General features: G+C 45.1%; 2 protein-coding genes and 1 pseudogene across 2 annotated transcripts; 2 read left to right on the top strand and 1 right to left on the bottom strand.

The window, feature by feature from the left end:
* Nucleotides 1-1559: 1559 nt before the first annotated feature.
* Nucleotides 1560-3205, bottom strand: LOC109906863 (late histone H2A.2.2-like; annotated as a pseudogene).
* Nucleotides 3206-4118: 913 nt separating this feature from the next.
* On the top strand, nt 4119-13487 carry LOC109906754 (angio-associated migratory cell protein). Its single transcript, XM_031792844.1, has 11 exons — nt 4119-4464; nt 4721-4864; nt 5135-5254; nt 5428-5567; nt 5713-5857; nt 5966-6049; nt 6348-6463; nt 11764-11861; nt 11982-12072; nt 12214-12368; nt 12529-13487. Exons 1-11 carry the CDS (start codon nt 4374-4376, stop codon nt 12602-12604), a joined length of 1260 nt encoding a protein of 419 aa, XP_031648704.1. The 5' UTR covers nt 4119-4373; the 3' UTR covers nt 12605-13487.
* An 8157-nt stretch (nt 13488-21644) lies between these two features.
* LOC116352806 (G-protein coupled bile acid receptor 1-like) lies at nt 21645-27385 on the top strand. The gene is made up of 2 exons (XM_031792843.1): nt 21645-21780; nt 25871-27385. The coding sequence occupies exon 2, from the start codon at nt 25978-25980 to the stop codon at nt 27043-27045; it is 1068 nt and encodes a 355-aa protein (XP_031648703.1). The 5' UTR covers nt 21645-21780; nt 25871-25977; the 3' UTR covers nt 27046-27385.
* The last annotated feature ends 411 nt before the right edge of the window (nt 27386-27796 follow it).

The raw sequence follows: 27796 nt of genomic DNA, 5'->3' as shown, positions 1-27796 counted from the left end.
GCATGGCTACCACAGCATTCTGCAGTGATATGCCATCACATCTGGTTTGGGCTTAGTGTGACTATCATTTGTTTTTCAACAGGACAATGACCAAACACAACTCCAGGCTGTGTAAGAGCTATTTGCCCAAGAAAGAGAGTGATGGAGTGCTACATCGGATGACCTGGCCTCCACAATTCTCTGACCTCAACCAAATTGAGATGGTTTGGGATGAGTTGGACCGCAGAGTGAAGGAAAAGCAGACAAGTTCTCAGCATATGTGGGAACTCCTTCAAGACTGTTGGAAAAGCATTCCAAGTGAAGCAGGTTGAGAGAATGCAAAGTGTGTGCCAAGCTGTCATCAAGGCAAAGGATGGCCATTTGAAGAATCTCAAATATAAAATATATTTTGATTTGTTCAACACTTTTTTGGTTACTACATGATTCCATGTGTTATTTCATAGTTTGTCTTCACTATTATTCTACAATGTAGAAAATAGTAACAATAAAGAAAAACCCTTAAATGAGTAGGTGTTCTAAAACATTTGACAGGTAGTGTATGTGTGCACGCTTTCTTATGTGCATGTACAGTATGTGTGTGTGTGTGTGTGTTGGTACACCATCCCAGTGTCAATATTAAACAGGCTCATTTTTGTGATACACTGACATCAATTATGACTGATTCTGGTGTCTGACTGTTTTGTCATCCCTATGACAGTTTAAAGAAGCCCACCCACAGTTCAGTTATCACGTGTCTGAGCAAGTAGGACAAAAGTAGACCTGAAAAACATTGTTTCATGTGATTTCTAGACAGATTGGGGATTTAGATGGATTGAGATAGAGGAAGGAGAAACCATGGAAACAATACATGTCACGTTGCCTATATTTCTTTTGCTATCGGAAATCCTCTCATTATCATACAAACAAATCACATCTGACATAACTATTGATAAACATTTTGCACTAATAGTACATTTCAAGCACGGGCTCAACTTTCACTGGGGACGGGGGACGACGACATGTTCGTCCCCCCACCACATTCTTAAAGTGCATTTTTGTCCCCCTCAGGTTTATTGGAATGTGATACAAAACAAGGAAATAGTGTGCTTTAGGACCATTCGGTTGTCTCCGAGCGGTCGGGTAGGCTGTTTGGAGTGAAAAATATGTCCCACCCACTTCTTAAACCAAAGTTGCACCCCTGATTTCAAGTAATATCAAGCCATAAGAAAACACAAAATATGCCTCCTCACAGGTGCTTCCTCACTTGGTATAGCATTTACCTTATGTACCGATAACCATTGTACCCAGGTTACCTAGAATGGTTTTCCTGGTCATGGTGCAGTACTGTAGTGTTTGTCCACGCGGAAGGTCTGCTCATCAGTGAAACCCTCCCGGGCACAATGCCCGCAGGCAACCCCATGCCAGGCCTACTCTCTAGGATCAAAGACTCAGGAGCACAGAGAAGCCCAGACAAAGTACACATACCTGAACAGTGAACAGACAAGTGCTTTCATTTATAGTCAATGGCAGCCACTCTTAGACATGAAAAGGAGCTCAATATAAAGTTTAAAAGGTCTGGCTAGCATGCATAGGGAGAGAGTCAAGCCAGGGCCAGTTACTCAATATTGATGCAAATCTCTCATATTATTCTAAATTCTGTTTCCCCCATCCCAGTGTAACTGGGGTCACTGGGCTCAAAACAGTGGTTCTCTGCATCACAACCCCTCTAACTAACAGTCCAAACCGGTTGAGCCACCCAAAGGATTCAACATTGGATGGCTCCAGACACATTTCAAGCTAGCTGAGGGGTGCTCTCAAGTTACTTTAAAACACTGTTACACCAGCTTTTGGATGGAAAACAAACCATTAAGATTCAGTTCTGCAATGCCCTAGTTTTTAAACTGTCACTAGAACCCAGTTATGCACATGTGCTGGAGCAGTCAGACACAATCCCAGGGTATTGGTTTTAGCTCATGAAACCAGTAGGCCTACCGCATTCCTTGCAGGGTTGGGGATTAATTCAAATTGAAGTCAGTCAATTCAGGAAGTAAATTCAAATTCCAGTGAACTGGCATTATTTCTGTAACAACTCCTCAAACTGAGAAGCATTTTTTGGGCAAAAGTGTCAATGACTGACTTGAAAGCACTTCCTGAATTGACCTGAAATGTTTAAATAAAGCTTAACATAGGTCATTGCAGTGCATCAGCTGGCCAACACTAAAGACACTTTCAAATTGTTATTTTATTAAGAAAAACCGTGAAAGATATGAGTTTGCGGTAAAAGCTTGTAAGGTACATTTTAAAACTCTTGAGACCGGACGTCTTTGGCATTGCTGCCGTTGTCTTTAGGTTGCTTGCTCTTCTTGGGGAGTAACACGGCTTGGATGTTTGGAAGGACACCACCCCCCGTTATGGTGACCGCACCCAGCAGCGTGTTCAGCTCCTCATCGTTCCGGAGTAATGCGCGACTTCTTATTGTCACGGGCCGCGTTACCCGACAGCTCCAGGACTTCAGCGCAGAGATACTCCAGTACGGCAGCGAGGTAGACTGCAGCTCCTGTACCAATGCGGGTAGTATAACGTCCCTTCTTCAGCAGACGGTGAATTCGGCCTACAGGAAACTGGAGACCTGCCCTGACAGAGCGACTTGTGGAAGTCTTCGATTTGGAGACAGCTTTCTTTCCACGACCGGACATCTTGTAGTTTGAGATACAAAGTACATACATGTTTATTAGTGGCTGTTGAAATTATTCAAACATTGACACAAGTGCATCGCCAATATGCAAGCCCTCCTGGGAAGACTTGTGGATGCAAAGAAGCTAATGCACCTGCCCTTCAGCTGGTGCCCACTCAATCACTACAATCCCACAGGCACACTATTTACACAGTTAACAGGACTACCAGAACACTTACACTTTAAATCAAAATATAGAAAGTTAAGAGGACAAGGCATTACACACAAATGAGAAATTAGCAAAAAACGAAACATGTGTATACTCACGGCGACAGGCTGTTTGCAAGAACTAGAAGAAGCCTAAACTGGAAATAAAAGCAGCCATAGAGCCTTTTTACGAAGGGAATAACAAGTTGCATTATTGAGGGGACCCGTTTTCCCAAAGTCACATGTCGTAAATACTTATGTCTGATTGGATAGCCAATTAGAGGAAATTCACATGGGGCCCAATTCCAAATTGAGCCCTAGGCCCTACTCCTTACTACTCTGGATATATATATATATATATATACAGTACGTTAGCAGATCCGATAGGGTAGGTGGAAGTTGGGCCATCTATCTTACACCTATTCTGTGTTCAGATAATTTCACATTAGTCTAACCAGAAAATGTTATATTAGAAGAGTGTTTCCCTCCGGTCCTGAGTACACATGTTTGTTGTACCCGGACAAGCGCAGCCGATTATACTTGCCAATAATCATCAAGCCCTTGACAAGTTGAATCAGGTGGTTTTTTCCCGGCGCTACATCAAAAATGTGTGCTGTTGGAGGTACTCGAGGACCGGAGTTGGGAAACGCTATAATCAGAAGAGAGGAAGGATGAAAGCCAGCATGATGATAATGGTGTTTTTGTGCCATCTAGTGAACAAGGATATTCAATTCAATTCAAGGGGCTTTATTAGCATGGGAAACATGTGTTAACATTGCCAAAGTAAGTGAGGTAGATAATATACAAAAGTGAAATAAACAATAAAAATTAACAGTAAACATTACACATACAGAAGTTTCAAAACAATAAAGACATTACAAATGTCATATTATATATATATATATATATATATATATATATATATATATATATACAGTGTTGTAACAATGTACAAATAGTTAAAGTACACAAGGGAAAATAAATAAGCATAAATATGGGTTGTATTTACAATGGTGTTTGTTCTTCACTGGTTGCCCTTTTCTTGTGGCAACAAGTCACAAATCTTGCTACTGTGATGGCACACTGTGGAATTTCACCCAGTAGATATGGAAGTTTATAAAAATTGGATTTGGATATTACTCTCCGATGAAGTAGTCATGTTGAAGAAGTTCCGCCCACTTTGGCATGGATTGGTTGTTACTATGTTAAGATTCAGGGTGAAACACCAATCGTATCAAATGTTTTATTGACGTAATAACGTAGTGCCAGAGACTTCCGGAGACTTTCACACATGTGAAAAAAACATGGGGACACTATTTAGATGTTTTTCTCTATAGCTCGTATTTGTTCTTCGGTCAGCACCAAGAAATAACAATCTTTAGCGTTTTCTGTGATTGACTTAACATGTTTTCTTAACCTGTTTTCAACATTTTGTCGCGTTAGCAAACTTTTCAGCCCCCAAGTTAGGCAGCTAATTTAAGTTAGCCACCTTGGTAACATCTAGCTAGCTATCATGGATTACTCGGACGAAAATTCGGTACAATTCCACGGGGATGAAGAGGTTATAGAAGTCATCGACCTTAACGAAATAGAGCAAAACCCAGGTAATGATGGTTGCATGCCTAGCTAGATAACGTTAGTTGGTCAGAATCAGATGCTTCATGTGGTGTAGTTTAGTTCATGTCCTTATAACTCTATGAGGACTTGCTACATGGACTGGCAGTGATTGAGCAAAATAAGTTGTCTCTTGGAAGCTGGTGGCATTGTCTTGGTTAGACCTTCTATGAGTTAATGTCGTAGTATAAAATTAAGAGAGGTACATGTGTCAAGTACAGTAATACCTCACTCTTTGATGGACAGATGATTTGGCGGATGAGTTCGAGGACGTGGACTTCGGAGAGACTGAGGACGGAGACGATGAACAGGAAGACTGGGATACCGACGATGAGATGGAGCAGGAAAAGGAGCAAGATGACAGCGAACTCACCTTTTCCAAACACACGGGTACTAGCTAGCTAACTATATCACCTGACTAGTGCTTTTCTTCAGTCTCTTCACAACTCAGTGGCAGTTGCCGGTAGTAGGTCCATCTCACTATCTTGTCCATCACCGCCACCACTATGTGGATAGGATTTGACCGTAAAGGATGGATGACTTTACAGTTATTTCATGTATTGAAGGGAAGGAGACAGGGTGGAAGCTATTGGATAGGCCAGGGACATGTATGGGTCTCTTTTTTTTCTTTCTGTTGTTACATTGACTTGTGTTTTCCAGGCTCCGTGTTCTGTGTGAGTCTGGACCCAGCCACAAACAGCTTGGCTGTGACCGGAGGAGAGGATGACAAGGCCTATGTCTGGAGAGTGAGTGACGGGGAAGTGCTGTTTGAATGTACAGGTGAGTCTCCATACTCTCCAAGCTGTCATCAATTAGTTGTTTGTGCTTTTAATTTAGCTTTGACATCCCAATAGGACATTTCTTCATGCTACAGGATAGTTGAGCTCAGAATAAACAGATATTTGTGTTGCTCCCAATATTTAACCCCAGTCCTTCTTTTTCCACAACCGTAGGCCATAAGGACTCCGTGACAAGTGTTTTATTCAGCCATGATTCTTCACTGGTGGCCACAGGGGACATGAGCGGGCTGATCAAGGTCTGGAAGGTGGAGACCAAGCAGGAGGTGTGGTCCTTCGAGGTGGGAGACATGGAGGTGAGGGAGAACGCAACCCTGCCCGAAACAGGGTGCGCATATTTATTGTAGACCAGCAGGAACACACTGCCACACCTGATTCAGCCTGATTAAGCTAGGTAGTTAAATCAAGTTTTTGCATCTGAAGTGTGTGTGTGTGTGTTAGTGGATGGAGTGGCACCCCTGCGCACCGGTGCTGCTGGCGGGCATGGCGGACGGTAACGTTTGGATGTGGAAGATCCCAGGGGGTGACTGTAAGACCCTGCAGGGCCCTGGCTGCCAGTCGACCAGTGGAAAGGTCCTGCCAGACGGTGAGACTGTCTCCCCAGCCAAGCGTAAAGGACAATTCAGCACAGAACACTCTACCATGATCTGTGCTGCCAGGTTGAACATGTAACAACTTTGTCTTTTCTCCACAGGGAAGAGAGCTGTGGTGGGCTATGAAGATGGCAACGTACGACTTTGGGACCTCAAGCAGGGAAATGCCACCCATGTGATTAAAGGTGAGTTTGGCCAAGTTGTCGCATGCAAGAACAGAGTATGTGACAATCCTCACTACTGCCAGACGGCAGGATGTGTGTCATGGTCACTGGGAATAGGTGTGGAATACCTCATGAAAATCAGTGTGGATTGTGTTTATTAGTGTACATAGCTTACTTTATATCTAGAGCAGATGACCAAACCCCAAATCCTAATCTTGACTTTTCTGAGGATAAAACAATAATAACTGCCACTGGACCAGCGATAAGGAACAACTTCTATCCCCACTCAACTGTCTCCTCGCTTCTATGGCCAACTCAGGTCATGATGGACACCAGGGGGCGCTGACGTGCCTGGCCTGTAACAAGGACGGCTCTCTGGTGCTGACGGGCTCCGTGGACGGCCGTGCCAAGCTCATCAACACTGCCACTGGCAAGGTGGGCAGTGGGCACTACTGTATTATAGAGAACACATACAGACTGTATTATAGAGAACACATAACTACTGTATTATAGAGAACACATAACTACTGTATTATAGAGAACACATAACTACTGTATTATAGAGAACACATAACTACTGTATTATAGAGAACACAACTACTGTATTATAGAGAATACATCACATACTGTATTATAGAGAATACATCACATACTGTATTATAGAGAACACATAACTACTGTATTATAGAGAACACATACATACTGTATTATAGAGAACACAACTACTGTATTATAGAGAACACAACTACTGTATTATAGAGAACACAGCTACTGTATTATAGAGAACACATACATACTGTATTATAGAGAATACATCACATACTGTATTATAGAGAACACATAACTACTGTATTATAGAGAACACATAACTACTGTATTATAGAGGACACGTAACTACTGTAGGAGAGAGGACACGTAACTACTGTAGGAGAGAGGACACGTAACTACTGTAGGAGAGAGGACACGTAACTACTGTAGGAGAGAGGACACGTAACTACTGTAGGAGAGAGGACACGTACAGTTGAAGTCGGAAGTTTACATACACTTAGGTTGGAGTCATTGAAACTCTTTTTTTTTCAACCACTCCACAAATTTCTTGTTAACCTCTTTAGCCTATGCGGGATGTTAGCGTCCCGCATAGGCTAACATCCGGTGAAATAGCATAGCGCAAAGATACTAAATACACAATTCGTAATATTAAACGTTCTTGTAAATACATGTATCTAACATCATTTAAAAGCTTAACATCTTCTTAGCAATCCTTCCGATAATCTGACAACAGCGCACCACACACACAAGTATTACTAGCATTTTCCAACCTAGCATTAGCGTCACAAAAAGCCAGAAATAGCACTAAAATAATCAATTACCTTTGAAGATCTTCTTTTGGCAATACAAAAGGTCCAATCTTCACAATAAATGGTTGTTTTGTTCAATTAAATCAATTTCTATAGCATAAAACGACACATTTTGTAAACGGCTTGTGTCATGAATTCCATATCCTTCAACTTTCAACGAGACATTCGATGCAATTACTCACACTACATTTACGTTTATCTAGTCATGGTTGGTTTCATTGTAATCCTCTGTTAGTAACACAACCATACTTGATGGTTCTTTTTACGGGCGTATTGACCGAAAGGAACTGATTTGAACACAGTAAACAATGACCTCATTGCGTGCCAATGATATCACCAGTGCTTCTTTGAATGACTGTATTTCTGCCCAATCACCACTGATCGTCTTGAAATCTCGCTTGGTAGATAGCCAATGGGCTGAGGTAAACGGCAATATCTAATGTTTATATCCGGGAAGACCAGCATTTGAACGAAATTCGAGCGTGACTCAGCCATTTGCCATTGGAATTTCTACCCGAAGGAGCCACTTTGTTTGCGCGAAGCAGTATTGAGTGAAGATCATTTTCCGCTAATTTATTGAAGGAATTATGGCGAGTAAATCTGGAAAATCAAAGGCAAAGTCCAGGTATACAGATCTACATGATATTATTGATGAGATTGATAGAGAAAGTGACACAGAATTACAAGAAGATCTATCGGATTGTATGTCAAGTTTGGACTCCCAATTTCTGTATGGTGAAGATGCCATTCTCAATTGGTAAGTAATTCTCATGCTGCTGTTTGAAATATTTGACATATATATATTCAGTAATGAAATGTTTGTTGTGGCGCCATATGGCTCTACATTTTGGGTGTTTGTGTGTCTGTAAATATATGTATTTTATCTAAACATGGAACGGAACACTCTAATATAATGTGTGTTTCTGTGTCCTTATTTCACAGTCCCTCTGATTCTGATTGGGAGCCCCCACTGCCACGGTGCCCATCCCCCACAGGAGCTGGATCATCTAGCCGGACCCCTGCTGTCTCCGGCTCCACACCTACCCCCGCCCTGCCAGGTGGGAATTCTGTGACAAAGAAGCGGAGGTGGGGAAGAGCGAAACCTGCAATCAGAGAGGAGGAGGGTCGTTGGCACTCTGTGCTGGAGGAGGATGTGTTGCCTACACCTCCAGTATTCAGACCGAAGAGGCCATTGGGACCTCAGCTGGACATGACCTCTAAGTACAGCCCCATGCAACTTTTTCAGCTGTTTTTCACCTCGGCAGTTGTTGATTCCCTGGTGTCGAACACAAATAAGTATGGTGCTAAGAAGCAGGCAGGCAAGAAAGAGGGATGGAAGCCCATTTCCATGTCAGATCTTTTTTGTTTCATGTCAATGGTCATGTACATGGGTCTTGTGAAGCTAAAAACCCTGAAAGACTACTGGAAAACTGCTCCCCTCTATCAACTGCCTTTCCCATCCACTGTCATATCATGCAAAAGGTTTCTGACAATCTCACGGGCGCTTCATATCAGTGACCCAGAAGTTGATGAGGACAATGAGAAGATGAGAGCCACAGCAAGGTTTGATAGGCTGTGCAAAATAAAACCTCTCTACCCCAGCATCGTTGAGGCTTGCAAAACCTATTTTCAGCCTGCCCAGAACGTTTCCTACGATGCTACTGGGGCATGGACCACAAAAAATTTCCCCATTCCTGCAGCCATCAAGGACTACAACAAGAGCATGGGGGGTGTGGACCTGTCAGATGCACTGATTGGCTACTACAATGTTCTCCACAAGGCAATGAAATGGTACAAGACATTTTTCTATAATTTCATTGACGTTGCTGTGGTGAATGCCTTCATCCTCCAGACGGAAATGGCTAAGAGCTGTGGACAGCCCCCCATCTCACAGCTAGCCTTCAGAGAGCTGCTCATCCAGGAGCTTGCTTGCTACAGCAAGTCCACTGCAGCACCTTCTGTCCCCTCTACCTCAGTCCCTTCTACCTCTGTCCCTTCTACCTCTGTCCCTTCTGCTCCAACCAGTAGTGTTCACCTGCCCAGATTAATCTCTGCAGACATGAATGTGCCTCGGGGCAAAAAGGGCACACTAGGGAGACGTCGTGTTCTGTGTCACAGGAAATGCCCCATCACCTGCACCACCTGTTCAGTAACCCTCTGCTTTACAGCAGAAAGAAACTGCTATTGGGCATGGCATCAGAAGCACAATATTGTGTAGAGGACTGAGGGTCTTCACAATATTGTACATTATACATTGAATGTGTGTAAATAGTTAACCATGTTATTTTACATTTTTTCAAAATGTCATTTTTTTTTTGTGTGTGGGGGGGGGGGTGTTAGAATTGCATTTGAGTGTTTTTTTATATAGTCATTTACTTCCAAATGTATCACTACCAATTCGGCCACTTGGGTACATTTGGGCAACTTGTGTGGGACACCTGGATGACTACATGCTCAATGTCATGTAGCTCACTCATTCCTGAAGATATCTTTCTGAAACTTTTTTCAAATACTGTTGCCATCTTATGTTCTTCATTCAAACCACCCCCAGCATCCTATCTGTATGTTTGGATGTTCTTGTTCAGTTGAAAGATGATGCAGCAACAATAAAAACAGAAAACATATGTTTATTTCCTTGTATTTTCTTCACATTAACACAAACTTCAGAGTGTTTCCCTTCAAATGATACCAAGAATATGCATATCCTTGGTTCTGGGCCTGAGTATGGGTATGTCTTCAGGCGGAAATTGAAAAAAGTAGGGGGTAGCTCTAAGAGATTAAATTAACAAATTATAGTTTTGGCAAGTCGGTTAGGATATCTACTTTGCGCATGACACAAGTAATCTTTCCAACAATTGTTTACAGACAGATTATTTCACTTATAATTTACTGTATCACAATTCCAGTGGGTCAGAAGTATACTTACACGAAGTGCTTTGCTGCAGGAGGGACTGCTGCACTTCACAAAATAGATGGCATCATGAGGAAGGAAAATGATATGGATATATTGAAGCAACATCTCAAGACATCAGTCACGTTAAACCTTGGTTGCAAATGGGTCTTCCAAATGGACAATGACCCCAAGCATACTTCCAAAGTTGTGGCAAAATGGCTTAAGGACAACAAAGTCAAGGTATTGGAGTGGCCATCACAAAGCCCTGACCTCAATCCCATAGAACATTTGTGGGAAGAACTGACTGAGTTACACCAGCTCTGTCAGGAGGAATGGACCAACATTCACCCAACTTATTGTGGGAAGCTTGTGGAAGGCTGCCTGACATGTTTGACCCAAGTTAAATAATTTAAAGGCAATGCTACCAAATACTAATTGAGTGCATTTTAACTTCTGACCTACTGGAAATGTGATGAAAAAAATAAAAGCTGAAATAAATCATTCTCCCTACTATTATTCTGACATTTCACGTTCTTAAAATAAAGTGGTGATCCTAACTGACCTAAGTTGGGGAAGTTTTACCAGGATTAAGTGTTAGGAATTGTGTGAAACTGAGTTTAAATGTATTTGGCTAAGGTGTATGTAAACCTCCGACTTCAACTGTAACTACTGTAGGATAGAGACCACGTAACTACTGGAGCTACGGTAGAGACCACGTAACTACTGGAGCTACGGTAGAGACCTACTTAACTACTGGAGCTACAGTAGAGACCACTAAACTACTGGAGCTACGGTAGAGACCACGTAACTACTGGAGCTACGGTAGAGACCACGTAACTACTGGAGCTACGGTAGAGACCTACTTAACTACTGGAGCTACGGTAGAGACCACGTAACTACTGGAGCTACGGTAGAGACCACGTAACTACTGGAGCTACGGTAGAGACCACGTAACTACTGGAGCTACGGTAGAGACCACGTAACTACTGGAGCTACGGTAGAGACCACGTAACTACTGGAGCTACGGTAGAGACCACGTAACTACTGGAGCTACGGTAGAGACCACGTAACTACTGGAGCTACGGTAGAGACCACGTAACTACTGGAGCTACGGTAGAGACCTACTTAACTACTGGAGCTACGGTAGAGACCACGTAACTACTGGAGCTACGGTAGAGACCACGTAACTACTGGAGCTACGGTAGAGACCACGTAACTACTGGAGCTACGGTAGAGACCACGTAACTACTGGAGCTACGTTAGAGACCACAACAGAGGATAGTGGGAATGTAAAAGGTACTTCTGGGTTTACATGGTGGGACAGATGACGTGATGATATGGGGAGATTGACATGCATTATTCACAAGAAAATGTTCTGTCGTGTTCAAGGGACCTACACGGTGTGGGTTTTCGAGATGTGCTGTCCTGCTACTTATCAGTTGGTATATGCTGTATAACTGGAATGTATCTAATGGGGTGTGTAGGTGTTGGGTGTGTTCTCTGTGGACAGGGGCAAAGCCAAAGCCTCTCAGGAGGATGCTGAGGAGACCAACTCGGTGGAGTCAGTGGGGTTCTGCAATGTGTAAGACTTCATGTTTTTAACATAAGACCAGAATCACAAGTTAACCTTAAATGAACTACATGGCATACGGTGTGTAACAGCTGCCATGTTTTGAATGATGCCGTGTTCTCTGTTGTCCAGGTTGCCTCTGATAGCGGTGGCATATCTGTATGGGACCCTGGCTATCTATGACCTCTCCTCACAGGTCCTCAGACACAAGTGTCAGCACCAGGTAAGAAACCAGCCATCCAACAGGCTCCCAACTCACAGCCAAACCCACAATAATCCTCTGATCATGGATTGTAGAGACATGTTGCTCTGCTATTTTCATATGCCTTGTTATATGCTCTATAACCGACTGTGTGTGTGTCAGGCTGGCATTGTTAAACTGCAGTGGGAGGAGTCATCCTCTGTGGTGTCCACCTGTAGTCTGGACGGGGCGGTGAGGCTGTGGGATGCCCGCTCGGGAACCATGGTGTCAGAGTACCGTGGCCACCAGGCGGAGATCCTCGACTTCACACTTAACAGGTACACACACCAACACACACGCTTATCACAGATCCTAACCTTTTCAATTAGGCTTATGCACAAAACGCCTGTATCAGTGTTTATGAGGATCTTGTATTCTACTTACTTGGGCCAGAAAGGCTCCTATTCTCATCTGACTCTCTCTCCTTCTCTCTCACAGAGAAGCCTCTATGGCGGTCACTGCCTCTGGAGACCACCAGGCCAAAGTCTTCTGCCTCCAACGACCAGACCGTTAATAAGAGGAGCAGAGGGAGAAAGAGCGAGAGAAATGTGGATGGACTCAACCCCGATTGCGCTTTGTCGACAATGCACCTTAAAGGCAATGTTCCCGTTTTTGTGGAGACCGTTTTAACGGTGGACACTGCATATATCGTCTCAATCCGAAGTTGTCCTTTAAATGGAGCATTGTCAACAAAGCGCGATCGGATTGAATCCCAGCCTTTCATTGTGTTTTCTCACAACTGAGGGTTTTTGAAGTGTCTTGTATCGATTGTGGTCTGTCTGATCTATAGTAGACCTGCAGTGTTCTAGATGGTTCTGCCAGCCATTCTACTCAGGTTTCTCAAGTAGAACCCACACAAAATATATGCATTCTAAGTGGTGTGGTAGTGTAGATGTTGGAACACGTCATCCTAGAGGCAATGAAGCATCTAACAGTAGACCAATTGGATACGTCATGTTGTCCTTGATTTATTATTAAATACACTTACATCTATACCTTGGTGTTCCCTGTGCGATTTGGTTTGATGACATTATGAATACACATTAAGGTAATAGAGCTACGTAGAGATGGAGATCTCGATGATGTCGCCATCATTTCTGGTGATTTGTGGAGTGTAATCCTCACTTTCCCCCTAAATCACCCCAAATGATGTCAACTCAACCTTATGTAAATATATTGGTCCCTGTTGAAATACTTTAGAAATGCATCCATCCTCCCTTTTCTGAAGTAATCACGAATCTGGATTGGTGGAAATAATGTGCTAACTTTGCTTTCCCTTACCCCATCACTGACCTTAAGGAAATATGGAAGGAAGGGTGCATCTCTGAAGTATTGGGACAGAGCCATGGGCTTTGTTCTGCTGTTTGTTGGAACCATTAAAGACGTTTTCAACCCAAGTCTCTAGGTTGTCCTGGTTCATTCCCAGCATCAGCTCTGCCTGAGAAGGCTTTGTGCAGACTGTCATTGAGTCCCATATTGTCTCTCAAATGGCACCCTATTCTCTATAGTGGTCTTCTTTTGACTAGTGCTGTGGTCAAAAGTAGTGCACTATATAGGGAATAGGGTGCGCTTTGTTACACACTGTAGGGACCAGAACACTGCTGTGATTAGAGGTATGATAAGCATACTACAAAGTCAACTGCATCATCAAGAGATGATGTCATTTGTAATTTGTTGTTGTAAGCTTGGATCTGTGTGCTTGATCTAATGCATTCAGCCACGCTACAGGGTGCCCTAGCCAAAATAGCTTCTAGGCTAATCTAACATTATACAGATATGACTCAGACACAGTGCATTTGGAAAGTATTCAGACCCCTTGACTTTTTCCACATTTTATGTTACAGCCCTTATTCAAAAATGTATTAAATAATGTTCCTCAATCTACACGCTACCCCATAATGACATCACACTACCCCATAATGACATCACGCTACCCCATAATGACATCACACTACCCCATAATGACATCACGCTACCCCATAATGACATCACGCTACCCCATAATGACATCACGCTACCCCATAATGACATCACGCTACCCCATAATGACATCACGCTACCCCATAATGACATCACACTACCCCATAATGACATCACACTACCCCATAATGACATCACGCTACCCCATAATGACATCACACTACCCCATAATGACATCACACTACCCCATAATGACATCACGCTACCCCATAATGACATCACACTACCCCATAATGACATCACACTACCCCATAATGACATCACACTACCCCATAATGACATCACACTACCCCATAATGACATCACACTACCCCATAATGACATCACGCTACCCCATAATGACATCACACTACCCCATAATGACATCACGCTACCCCATAATGACATCACGCTACCCCATAATGACATCACACTACCCCATAATGACATCACACTACCCCATAATGACATCACACTACCCCATAATGACATCACACTACCCCATAATGACAAAGCGAAAACAGTTTTTTTTTGTGGAAATGTATTGAAATAAAACTGATACTGTATTTACATAAGTGTTCAGATCCTTTGCTATGAGACTTGTAATTGAGTTCAGGTGCATCCTGTTTCCATTGATCATCCTTGAGATGTTTCTACAACTTGATTGGAGTCACCTGTGCATGTCAGAGCAAAAACCAAGCCATGAGGTCAAAGGAATTGTCTGTAGAGCTCCGAGACAGGATTGTGTCGAGCCACAGAGGGTACCAAAGAATGTATGCAGCATTGAAGGTCCCCAAGAGCTGCTAAGCTACAGGAATGTTTTGCGTCTGAGTCTGTAATACCAACATGTTTCAAGCTGACCACCATAGTCCCTGTGCCTAAGAACACTAAGGTAACCTGCCTAAATAACTACCAACCTGAAGTACTCACGTCTGTAGCCATGAAGTGCTTTAAAAGGCTGGTCATGGCTCACATCAGCACCATTGTCCCAGAAACCCTAGACCCACTCCAATTTGTAAACCGCCCAAACAGATCCACAGATGATGCAATCTCTATTGCACTCCACACTGCCCTTTCCCACCTGGACAAAAGGAACACCTATGTGAGAGTGCTGTTCATTGACTACAGCTCAGCGTTCAACATCATAGTGCCCTCAAAGCTCATCACTAAGCTAATGACCCTGGGACTAAACACCTCCCTCTGCAACTGGAACCTGGACTTCCTGACGGGCCGCCCCCAGGTGGTAAGGGTAGGTAACAACACATCCGCCACGCTGATCTTCAACACGGGGGCCCCTCAGGGGTGCGTGCTCAGTCCCCTCCTGTACTCCCCTTTCACTCATGACTGCACGGCCATACACGACTCCAATACCATCATTAAGTTTGCCGATGACACAACAGTGGCATGAGACAGCCTATAGGGAGGAGGTCAGAGACCTGGCTGTGTGGTGCCAGGACAACAACTTCTCCCTCAACATGATCAAGACAAAGGAGATGATTGTGGACTACAGGAAAAGGAGGACCGAGCACACCCCCATTCTCATCGACGGGGCTGTAGTGGAGCAGGTTGAGAGCTTCAAGTTCCTTGGTGTCCAAGCACACCAAGACAGTCGGAAGAGGGCATGACAAAACCAATTCCGCCTCAGGAGACTGAAAAGATTTGGCATTGGTCCTCAGATCCTCAAAAGGTTCTACAGCTGCACCATCGAGAGCATCCTCTGGTTGCATCACTGCCTGGTATGGTAACAACAGTGGCCTCCATCATTCTAAAATGGAAGAAGTTTGGGAACCACCAAGACACTTCCTAGAGCTTGCCGCCTGGCCAAACTGAGCAATCGGGGGAGAAGGGCCTTGGTCAGGTAGGTGACCAAGAACCCGATGGTCACTCTGACAGAGCTCCAGAGTTCTTCTGTGGAGATTGAAGAACCTTCCAGAAGGACAACCATCTCTGCAGCACTCCACCAATCAGGCCTTTATGGTAGTGGCCAGATGGAAGCCATTAAAAGGCACATGACAGCCCACTTGGAGTTTGCCAAACGGCACCTAAAGGACTCTCAGACCATAAGAAACAAGATTCACTGGCCTGAATTCCAATTGCCACGTCTGGAGGAAAACAGGCACCGCTCATAACCTGGCCAATACCATCCCTACGGTGAAGCATGGTGGTTGCAGCATCATGCTGTGGGGATGTTTTTCAGTGGCAGAGACTGGGAGTCTAGTCAGGATCGAAGGAAAGATGATCAGAGGAAAGTACACCAAGATCTTTGATGAAAACCTGCTCCAGAGCGCTCAGGACCACGACTGGGGCGACAGTTCGCCTTCCAACAGGACAACGACCCTAAGCACACAGCCAAGACAACCCAGGATTGGCTTCGGGACAAGTCTCTGAATGTCCTTGAGTGGCCCAGCCAGAACCCAATCGAACATCTCTGGAGAGACCTGATAATGTGTGCAGCGACCCTCCCCATCCAACCTTACAGAGCTTGAGATGATCTGAAGAGAAGAATGGGAGCAAAACATGTTTATGTTTTGGGTTCTAATGGGGGTACGACAGTAGAACTAAGCTGATGGGGCATTTTAAGTTATATTCTTCAAGAATCAGTGGCTATATATCTTGATTTTCTTCGTCAAATGTATTCAAGCTTTAAAAGGGGAAAGCACATAAATGGTAGGAAAATCTAGGTGAGGATAACCTCCTTTCTAGGAAGAGGCAGTGGCCACTAGTCCAGTGTTTCCCAGTGTTTTCCATTCCTCCAATACACCCAAGTAACAGTATACATTTTGTTGTAGTACACCTCATTCAACTTGACAACTAATCATAAAGCCCTGAATGAGTTGAATCAGGTGAGTTTTGTTTGGGGGGGGCTACAACAAAAATATGTGCTGCTGGGTGTTCTGGAGGACTGGAGTTGAGAAAGTTAGGCTACCATATTTTCCTGTGAACCCGAGTGGCTAAAATGATCTCCTGTGTCATGACAAGCCCTTTCCTCTCGGAAAAGCCTCATAAGCAGATGTTTATGTCCTGTAAGAATGTAATGATATTGCTGTTTTATTGCAGTGACCTATATATTCTACCCAGCAGGAAACTCATTAGCCAAGTAGCTACTGTTTTGTTGCTATGCCAATGCTTGTGAAATGTCTACCTCTTTACCGAACTGGTCTTTAGAGAGAGTGTGTGGGAGGGACAGAGCTAGTATAACAGAAAGACCAAGGCATTATCACATTTTATGGGTGTGTTTAGTAGTTGTTTGTCAGGATTTGCAAAGGCCCAAGTACAGTAACACTAACTATCCTCATCTAATTCCTATTTAATCATGTGTGGGTTTTAATGTAGCTGAAGGATAGTGCTATATCCTCTGTTGTGGTTGGTTGCCAGGCTCCAATGAGACTGTGTATGATTGGTCACGGATATGGTGATGAAACCCAGACAGGGACAATATAGGTCTGGAGAACTCTACAATCAGATGCACAGGAAGCTACTGGGTATAACTGATGGCTTCCACTGCCATCACTCCTCTCCTCTCATCCCTCTATAGTCTATACTATATCCTCCTACATCATTCCACTCTCCTCCCAATCCTCCCATTTTATCTGTCTTCTTCGCTATTGCTGCCATCACTCCCTCCTCTTCTCATGTCGGAATTCTCCCCCTTCCATCACTCCATTCCATCCATATCCCTCCTCCTTCAATTCCTCCATTCCATCCATAGCCCCCCTCCTTCCATCACTCCATTCCATCCATAGCCCTCCTCCTTCCATCACTCCATTCCATCCATAGCCCTCCTCCTCCTTCCATCACTCCATTCCATCCATAGCCCCCCTCCTTCCATCACTCCATTCCATCCATAGCCCTCCTCCTTCCATCACTCCATTCCATCCATAGCCCTCCTCCTTCCATCACTCCATTCCATCCATAGCCCTCCTCCTCCTTCCATCACTCCATTCCATCCATAGCCCTCCTCCTCCTTCCATCACTCCATTCCATCCATAGTCCTCCTCCTCCCATCACTCCATTCCATCCATAGCCCTCCTCCTCCTTCCATCACTCCATTCCATCCATAGCCCTCCTCCTTCCATCACTCCATTCCATCCATAGCCCTCCTCCTCCTTCCATCACTCCATTCCATCCATAGCCCTCCTCCTCCTTCCATCACTCCATTCCATCCATAGCCCTCCTCCTTCCATCACTCCATTCCATCCATAGCCCTCCTCCTCCTTCCATCACTCCATTCCATCCATAGCCCTCCTCCTTCCATCACTCCCTTCCATCCATAGCCCTCCTCCTCCTTCCATCACTCCATTCCATCCATAGTCCTCCTCCTCCCATCACTCCATTCCATCCATAGTCCTCCTCCTCCCATCACTCCATTCCATCCATAGCCCTCCTCCTCCCATCACTCCATTCCATCCATAGCCCTCCTCCTCCCATCACTCCATTCCATCCATAGCCCTCCTCCTCCCATCACTCCATTCCATCCATAGCCCTCCTCCTCCCATCACTCCATTCCATCCATAGCCCTCCTCCTCCCATCACTCCATTCCATCCATAGCCCTCCTCCTTCCATCACTCCATTCCATCCATAGCCCTCCTCCTTCCATCACTCCATTCCATCCATAGTCCTCCTCCTCCCATCACTCCATTCCATCCATAGTCCTCCTCCTTCCATCCATAGTCCTCCTCCTCCCATCACTCCATTCCATCCATAGCCCTCCTCCTTCCATCACTCCATTCCATCCATAGCCCTCCTCCTTCCATCACTCCATTCCATCCATAGCCCTCCTCCTTCCATCACTCCATTCCATCCATAGCCCTCCTCCTCCTTCCATCACTCCATTCCATCCATAGCCCTCCTCCCATCACTCCATTCCATCCATAGTCCTCCTCCTTCCATCACTCCATTCCATCCATAGCCCTCCTCCTTCCATCACTCCATTCCATCCATAGCCCTCCTCCTTCCATCACTCCATTCCATCCATAGCCCTCCTCCTTCCATCACTCCATTCCATCCATAGCCCTCCTCCTTCCATCACTCCATTCCATCCATAGCCCTCCTCCTTCCATCACTCCATTCCATCCATAGCCCTCCTCCTTCCATCACTCCATTCCATCCATAGCCCTCCTCCTTCCATCACTCCATTCCATCCATAGTCCTCCTCCTTCCATCACTCCATTCCATCCATAGCCCTCCTCCTTCCATCACTCCATTCCATCCATAGCCCTCCTCCCATCACTCCATTCCATCCATAGCCCTCCTCCTTCCATCACTCCATTCCATCCATAGCCCTCCTCCTCCCATCACTCCATTCCATCCATAGCCCTCCTCCTCCTTCCATCCATAGTCCTCCTCCTCCCATCACTCCATTCCATCCATAGCCCTCCTCCTTCCATCACTCCCTTCCATCCATAGCCCTCCTCCCATCACTCCATTCCATCCATAGCCCTCCTCCTTCCATCACTCCATTCCATCCATAGCCCTCCTCCTTCCATCACTCCCTTCCATCCATAGCCCTCCTCCCATCACTCCATTCCATCCATAGCCCTCCTCCTTCCATCACTCCATTCCATCCATAGCCCTCCTCCCATCACTCCATTCCATCCATAGCCCTCCTCCTCCCATCACTCCATTCCATCGATAGCCCTCCTCCTCCCATCACTCCATTCCATCCATAGCCCTCCTCCTCCCATCACTCCATTCCATCCATAGCCCTCCTCCTTCCATCACTCCATTCCATCCATATCCCTCCTCCTCCCCAATCGCTCCTTTTACCACTCACCTGCTTTCTTTTCTCTATTCCATCCATCACCTTCCTCCTGTCCTTTCTCTACTCCCCCCTCTTCCACACCTCCGTTTCTCATCTCCATCAGAGGGGAAACAAAACAACGGTCTCCCAGGACAATGTGCCCAAGCGCTTATTTCCTACATCTGGATATCTCAAACCAGCCCAACTGTGATGCTGTTGACACACTCGTTCTGTGTGCACCTGCACGCGCTGTGTGCCAATGTGCTTAAAATACCCAGTGTGGCATGACCTTCATATTTCATGTCAGTCACACAACAGAGACCCCTTTTGCTACGTACATACAAACGTTCACACAACATCCTCTCAACGTTACCTCAGTTTATGGGCATGGCTGGGGTAGGTTGGAGCTGGCCTGGCGACCTGGTAAAAGTAACACCTGCGATGAGTGTAATTGGTCTTAGAGCGATATGAGGATTTTATGTTTGTCTGTCGCAGTGCCACTGCTAACGCTAGTGTTTTTGGCCTCAAAGGTTAATATGTGTGTGTGTTTATCACAAAAGGAGCTGCCCAGGGATTTAGCACCAGCCTGTCTCTAAGGATTTACAGCCTGTGAGAGGTAGTTTGTGGAATTCAATAGGGTCGACCACAAAGAGGGTATAGGCTACTGTAGCAAACCGATGCAGTGAGAAAGAGGTGGTTATACTACATGTAAAAGTCAACACATTTATTATTACAGCATGTTTATTACCCTTTACTAAGTCAGTGGACTGAGAACACGTTGATTCCTGGGAGATATGGGGAGAGTTGTGGCTGATAGCTTTGGAGAACCATATTATTTAGAGAAGTTTCTAGAGAACTAGATAAAAGGAGAATCATTTCTACTATTTGAGTTTTTTGCTCTTGTATTTCCTAGAAGACAGAAATCCTAAAAGTGAGGGAGCCTTTTGGTTTATGTCTGAGTGTTCTCTGTCATCTTCCTCTTTCAACTGACTGATAACCCTCCATATTGTGTTATATGTGTGTGTGCTTGTGCATGATTGTATTGTGTGTGTGTGTGTGTGTGTCGTCCCTGCACAATGTCTCCTTAGCTAGCAGGCTTTGGAGAAGAGTTGTGTTTAAAAGCGTTATCACATTAGAAGCTACGGGCCCCCAGTGCTATGGACCAATCCGTCTCATTGCCAAGTCCAAACTATTGTTAAGTGAGTCTGTGTTTATACAGCATAACTGGCCGACTGGAAGCCCGCCCGTCCAACTACAGAGATGTTTAAAGATGACGCTTATTTGACCAGCTCTATAGATTAATATACTGTATATACCATTAGGTGTAAATGTTTGCAAAGGACATACATTCATAGGAATCTTGTGTTGGATACAGGAGCATCTGGGGTTGTGTATTGAGAAGTAAGGAATGTGTGCGTTGGGGGCCCGGTGGAAAAGGAACATCCGAAGAGGATAGTTGTAGACATGTAGTTCATCACGTGATCTTCATTCATAATGGCCAATCATTTCTTCATTTAAGATGGACAATAAGGCATCATTTCATAAACACATCCGCAGTCCACACATTTCCCAAATGTATAATGTGAATACTCCCTTTAGCTCTGTTGTGGCACCTGACTCCGACAGCAACTCACTGCTTACAGGCAGTGCTCCCACTTCCCCTCTCTGAGTGTACTTCCCCTTTAAGACCCAACATCTGTTAGGAAGCCCCTGCACTCAGCTCCTCTCTGCCTCACCACAAGGGCTTTCTGAGGGGCAGCAGGACATTTCTCTGTAGCGTTGGCTAGATTCACCACAGGGAGTGTGAGTAGTGTGACAAGTCATTTAGAGAGTGTGGAAGGTCACAGAGGAGAAAGGGTGTTATTTGGGATCTACAGGTTGTTGATATAAGCAATACCTGTCTGTGGCATAAACCTGTTCTCTAATAAAATGACGATAAGGCGTTTCTCCTTCACAGGGAACCGACGACTGAATCTCTTGTCCTACAAAGGTGAGCTTTGTCTTCAACACCATTTTCTTGTAATGGACATATGAATCAAGACTTATGAATCACATGAGCATTTAGGGTTCTTCAACCTCAGGAGTTGGAGCTCAGTTAAAAGTAGACTTGACTAAACCTTCATTATAATTGTCAAATTACTGTAAAATGAAAATGTACATTTGCCTTTTTTACTGTAAAATAATCAAAAGTAAATGAGTATTTTGTCATAGGAGGATTTTCTAATAGGAGAAACACAGTTACATCCGGCTATAACCCAGTGTTTTTGTAATTCTGGTCCTGTTTTAGCACTACACACCTGATTCAAATGATCGAGCATTGATGATTTTAATCAGGTGTGTTAGTACTAAGGCAAACACTAAAATGTGCACTCCTTTGGATCCACAGGACCAGGATTCAGAACCACTCCTCTCTAACCTACCATTTCTCTGAGCAATGCATCTTATTCAGGGCTGGGCAACTCCAGTCCTCAGGGGTCGGAGTAGTGTCACACTTTATCCACATCCCTAGTAAACACAGCTGATTTAAACTAATCGAATTCTAAACTGACGATCATGATTAGTTGATTATTGGAGTCAGGTGTGTTAGATGGGGCTGGGGCAAAAGTGTGACACCTATCAGGCCCCCGAGGACTGGAGTTGCCCATCCCTGATCTAAATGAACACTCCATTTTGAAAGAATGGAAGCCATTAATTTAACCCTTTTGCATAGGGTTGACAAGATGTAACAGGTTGACAAGATGTAACGGGTTGACAAGATGTAACGGGTTAACAAGATGTAACGGGTTGACAAGATGTAACGGGTTGACAAGATGTAACGGGTTAACAAGATGTAACGGGTTAACAAGATGTAACGGGTTAACAAGATATAACGGGTTGACAAGATGTAACGGGTTAACAAGATGTAACGGGTTAACAAGATGTAACGGGTTGACAAGATGTAACGGGTTAACAAGATATAACGGGTTGACAAGATGTAACGGGTTAACAAGATGTAACGGGTTAACAAGATGTAACGGGTTAACAAGATGTAACGGGTTAACAAGATGTAACGGGTTAACAAGATGTAACGGGTTGGCAAGATGTAACGGGTTGGCAAGATGTAACGGGTTGGCAAGATGTAACGGGTTGACAAGATGTAACGGGTTAACAAGATGTAACGGGTTAACAAGATGTAACGGGTTAACAAGATGTAACGGGTTGACAAGATGTAACGGGTTAACAAGATGTAACAGGTTAACAAGATGTAACAGGTTGACAAGATGTAACGGGTTGGCAAGATGTAACGGGTTAACAAGATGTAACGGGTTGACAAGATGTAACGGGTTGACAAGATGTAACGGGTTAACAAGATGTAACGGGTTTACAAGATGTAACAGGTTGGCAAGATGTAACGGGTTAACAAGATGTAACGGGTTAACAAGATGTAACGGGTTGGCAAGATGTAACGGGTTGGCAAGATGTAACGGGTTGGCAAGATGTAACGGGTTGGCAAGATGTAACGGGTTGACAAGATGTAACGGGTTGGCAAGATGTAACGGGTTGACAAGATGTAACGGGTTGACAAGATGTAACGGGTTAACAAGATGTAATGGGTTGGCAAGATGTAACGGGTTGGCAAGATGTAACGGGTTGACAAGATGTAACGGGTTGGCAAGATGTAACGGGTTGACAAGATGTAACGGGTTGGCAAGATGTAACAGGTTGGCAAGATGTAACGGGTTGACATCGTAACGGGTTGGCAAGATGTAACAGGTTGGCAAGATGTAACGGGTTGACAAGATGTAACGGGTTGGCAAGATGTAACGGGTTGACATCGTAACGGGTTGGCAAGATGTAACGGGTTGGCAATATGTAACGGGTTGGCAAGATGTAACGGGTTGACAAGATGTAACGGGTTGACAAGATGTAACAGGTTGACAAGATGTAACGGGTTGGCAATATGTAACGGGTTGGCAAGATGTAACGGGTTGACAAGATGTAACGGGTTGACAAGATGTAACGGGTTGACAAGATGTAACAGGTTGACAAGATGTAACGGGTTGACAAGATGTAACAGGTTGACAAGATGTAACGGGTTGACAAGATGTAACGGGTTGGCAAGATGTAACAGGTTGACAAGATGTAACGGGTTGACAAGATGTAACAGGTTGACAAGATGTAACAGGCTGACAAGATGTAACGGGTTGACAAGATGTAACGGGTTGACAAGATGTAACGGGTTGGCAAGATGTAACGGGTTAATCTGAGCCAATTTTCTACAGTAGGAGGATAATCCTGCAACAACAGGAAATGTGCATTATGTGGACTATAATTTAATGAAAAAATTAAATAATTGTAGAAGTTAATACGTTTTTCGTTAGTATTTTATTTGGGTCCATGTTAGCCACAGCCAAAGCTGCAGCTCCTCTTCCTGGGGTCCAACACAAAACATCAAATATGACAAAGTACAGAACACCAACAGACAATTACTGCTGAAGGACAGAACTACATAAAATGACAATACATAGCATTAATAGACAGGTACAGAGCTACATTTTTAAAATAAGAATACACACTCATATTATTATGTTTTAGCAATCCATAGTGGCTACACTGCAGTCATCCATTTTGTTACAGTTGCTTAACGTTACAATTGCAGCTCCTGATCCTAATCTCTCAGAACCAGTTGTTCTGTAAACACTAGCGAGAATCTCACAACATTAGAAACCACCCGTGTACAATATGATTCATAGGTGCTACTGAATGCAAGTGCAACGAAAAAACAACAATGGAAAAGCAACGGTTCTTCAACCACTTACAAAGCTTACAAAACAAATACATTTAGATAGATTATATGCAATTGCTTGTCATATAGAATATATCCATTATATTTCTATCAAAACATTCAGATAGAAATGTATAGCATATACAGTAATATAGGGCTTTCATTGTGTCAACTCTACCCCCCCCCCACCCAAACATGATTGCCTGTCATATACAGTAATATAGGGCTTTCATTGTGTCAACTCTACCCCCCCCCCCCACCCAAACATGATTGCCTGTCATATACAGTAATATAGGGCTTTCATTGTGTCAACTCTACCCCCCCCCCCCACCCAAACATGATTGCCTGTCATATACAGTAATATAGGGCTTTCATTTTGTCAACCCCCCCCAGTTGTTGTCCTTCTCTCTTCCTGCCTATTCAGACCAAAGGCTTGATATTACATTTCCTTTGGGATCAATCTACGGGAACCGCAGCAGTCTGCAGGAAGAAACAAAGACACTCGTCTTTTAAACATTCCTCTCTCTTACGCTGGGGCAATGGAGAGAAAACAGCAATCCTGCGGCCATGATGACTGTTGTGTTTAAAGAGATAACATCTACGTACATCTATCTACAAGTGGAGAGGCAGAACACGAAGACACTGTGTTTTACCTAAATAGGCCATTTAACCAATAAACTAGGGTTATTCAATTACAGACCCTCAAGCCCTGATATACTGCCCGATTTGTTGATCAATTAAGTCTCCCGTCTGTTCTGAGCTGCCAGAGCCGCCGGTCAGCCAGGAGCTGCCAGAGCCGTCAGTCAGCCAGGAGCTGCCAGAGCCCACCCAGACCCTCCCCTACAGGTTCAGGTTTTGCGGCCAGAGTCCGCACCTTTGGGGGGGGGGGGGTACTGTCACGTCCTGACCTAAGTCTAGTGATGACACACATAACAGAGAATGAACACCCACGAAACACAGGTGGAAAAAGGCTACCTAAGTGTGATTCTCAATCAGAGACAACTAACGACACCTGCCTCTGATTGAGAACCATACCAGGCCAAACGCAAAACACAACATAGAAAAACAAACATAGACTGCCCACCCAAACTCACGCCCTGACCATACTAAAACAAGGACAAAACAAAGGAACTAAGGTCAGAACGTGACACATATGGTCTCTAGACCAGAGAGCAGTTTGAGTTTACATTTACATGTCGGTCATTTAGCCAACATTCTTATCCAGAGCGACTAACAGGCAGTTTGTTTTTGGGGCTCTGAATATATCATGCTCCATGACCTCTGGTCTCACTGTATTCTGTCTGTCTTCACCCAGGCTTCCTGCAGTTTAATGGGAGCTGTGGAAGTCTCCGTAGCAGTGGGGGCAAAGGTCTGGCACGCTAAGGACAACTGTGGAGGAACACAACCACCGCAACCGCAGCCATGGATGACCTGGCCAATGACTCTGCTGTGCGGCCACTGCTGTCGGAGGCACGTCTCATCTACGCCATCACTGTGCCCCTGTCCACCGCCATCATCCTGGCCAACCTGGTCATCATCCTGGGCATCTCCTGTAACCGTCAGCTCTACAACACCCCAAACTACTTCTTCCTGAGCCTGCTAGTGGCTGACCTGTGTACGGGCGTGGCCCTACCGTTCATCCCCTGGATGGGACTCAACCGTCCGCTGAGTTTTAGCTCCTGTCTCCTGGTTCATATTTTTCCTAATTTCTTGTTCCTGGCGTTCCTGTTTAACCTGGTGATAGTTCATTATGAGAGATACATGTGCATCATGAGTCCATTACATTATAGCAGCTTCTGGGTTCACCGCCACTTCCCGCTGGTGCTGCTCGCCGTGTGGGCGCCGCCACTGCTCTACGCCTCCCTGCCCGCCTTCGGCTGGAACAACCGGGCCGGCCCAGGGTGGAACGGCTGCTGCTCGTTTAACGACACGGGCGCGCTGCGTGCGCCGGTGAACTGTTCCACCGGGGTGGCAGCGGCGCCGGGCGGCTCCGAGTGCTGCTCTTACAGACGGGTCTTCCCCAACGCCTTCATCTACCTCGAGGTGTACGGGCTGCTGGCGCCTTCCATCCTGTCCATCGCGGGCATGACGGGACGTGTGCTGTGGATCACCCGGGGCCAGATGAAGGACATCTGCCGGCTGCACCGCTCCGTGGCGACCAGGGGGGGCGGTCAGGCCTCGGAACGGGAGCAGCGGCTCAACCTCCGCTACACGCGGTGTGTGGCCGCCGTGTCGCTGACCTTCCTGGCCTGCTGGGTGCCCTACATCATCTACATACACGTCTGCGTGGCGTTTCTGCTCAGCAAGGAGACGCGCGGGAACTCCACCACACACATCGTGCTGTCGTGCACGGGCATCGGGAGCATGGCAGTGATGCCGCTGGTCCTGGGGCTGGCCAACAGGCAGTACACAGACCCGGTGAGGAAACTCCTCCATAAACTCAGAGACAGATGGAGGAGGAGACAGGACTCTGAGGATATGGCTCTCTGAGTAGCCAGGACAGGACTGCTCTCACTTTGGGGATGGACGCGTGGGATTATAAATGGGGATTATAGCATATGGATGATGAAGCATCCTCTGCTCCTGGATGAGGGCAGTGGCGCCCCAAGTCTGTGGACTCTAGCTGTAAGGGAGTAGCAGAAAGACCCCATTCGAGGTGCAGGACTGGTAAGGTTGCCCCACCTCTCCCATGTCTGTCAGTTTATAGTCACAGCATGTGTGACTCTTGCCATTGGGGCCATTGAGTGCGTTATGTTTAAATCCATCAGTATACATGTGTACACTACTTGGGTAGTCATAATAAATTCAAAACAATCACTGTAAAAGTCACCAATCTTTCTATTTTTCAAGTTGATTGAATCCATTAGAGAGAAACATAATGTCATGAATTATCAACAGAGACCTCTTTGATGATGAACTGGGCTCATTTGGATATGAAAAGAGCAGATGGGTCGAATTAAGATGGATCTAATTGACTGCTCCATCAATTACTACAGCATCTCATCTCCTCCCCCTCTCCTTCTCTTTCTCTCTCCCTCTTTCTCTCTCCCCTCTCTCTCTTTCTCTCTTTCCCATCTCTCTCTCTCTCCCTCTCTCTCTCCCTCCATCCCTCCCTCTACATATCTCTCTCTCTCTCTCTCTCTCTCTTTCCCATCTCTGTCTCCTTTCTCTCTCTCTCTCTCTCTCTCTCTCTCTCTCTCTCTCTCTCTCTCCAGCCATCCCTCTCTCTCTCTCTCATCCA

This window comes from Oncorhynchus kisutch, linkage group LG16 (genome assembly GCF_002021735.2).
Source record: "Oncorhynchus kisutch isolate 150728-3 linkage group LG16, Okis_V2, whole genome shotgun sequence".
NCBI lineage: Eukaryota > Metazoa > Chordata > Actinopteri > Salmoniformes > Salmonidae > Oncorhynchus > Oncorhynchus kisutch.
This window is presented reverse-complemented; position numbering and strand designations above follow the sequence as displayed.

Excerpts from the sequence above, each read along its gene's own strand:
- LOC109906754 (XM_031792844.1), top strand. The coding sequence starts at position 4,374 with ATGGATTACTCGGACGAAAATTCGGTACAATTCCACGGGGATGAAGAG. Across the intron at positions 4,465-4,720 it reads CGAAATAGAGCAAAACCCAG|ATGATTTGGCGGATGAGTTC; the intron begins GTAATGATGGTT and ends TTTGATGGACAG. Across the intron at positions 11,862-11,981 it reads TCAGTGGGGTTCTGCAATGT|GTTGCCTCTGATAGCGGTGG; the intron begins GTAAGACTTCAT and ends TCTGTTGTCCAG.
- LOC116352806 (XM_031792843.1), top strand. The coding sequence starts at position 25,978 with ATGGATGACCTGGCCAATGACTCTGCTGTGCGGCCACTGCTGTCGGAG.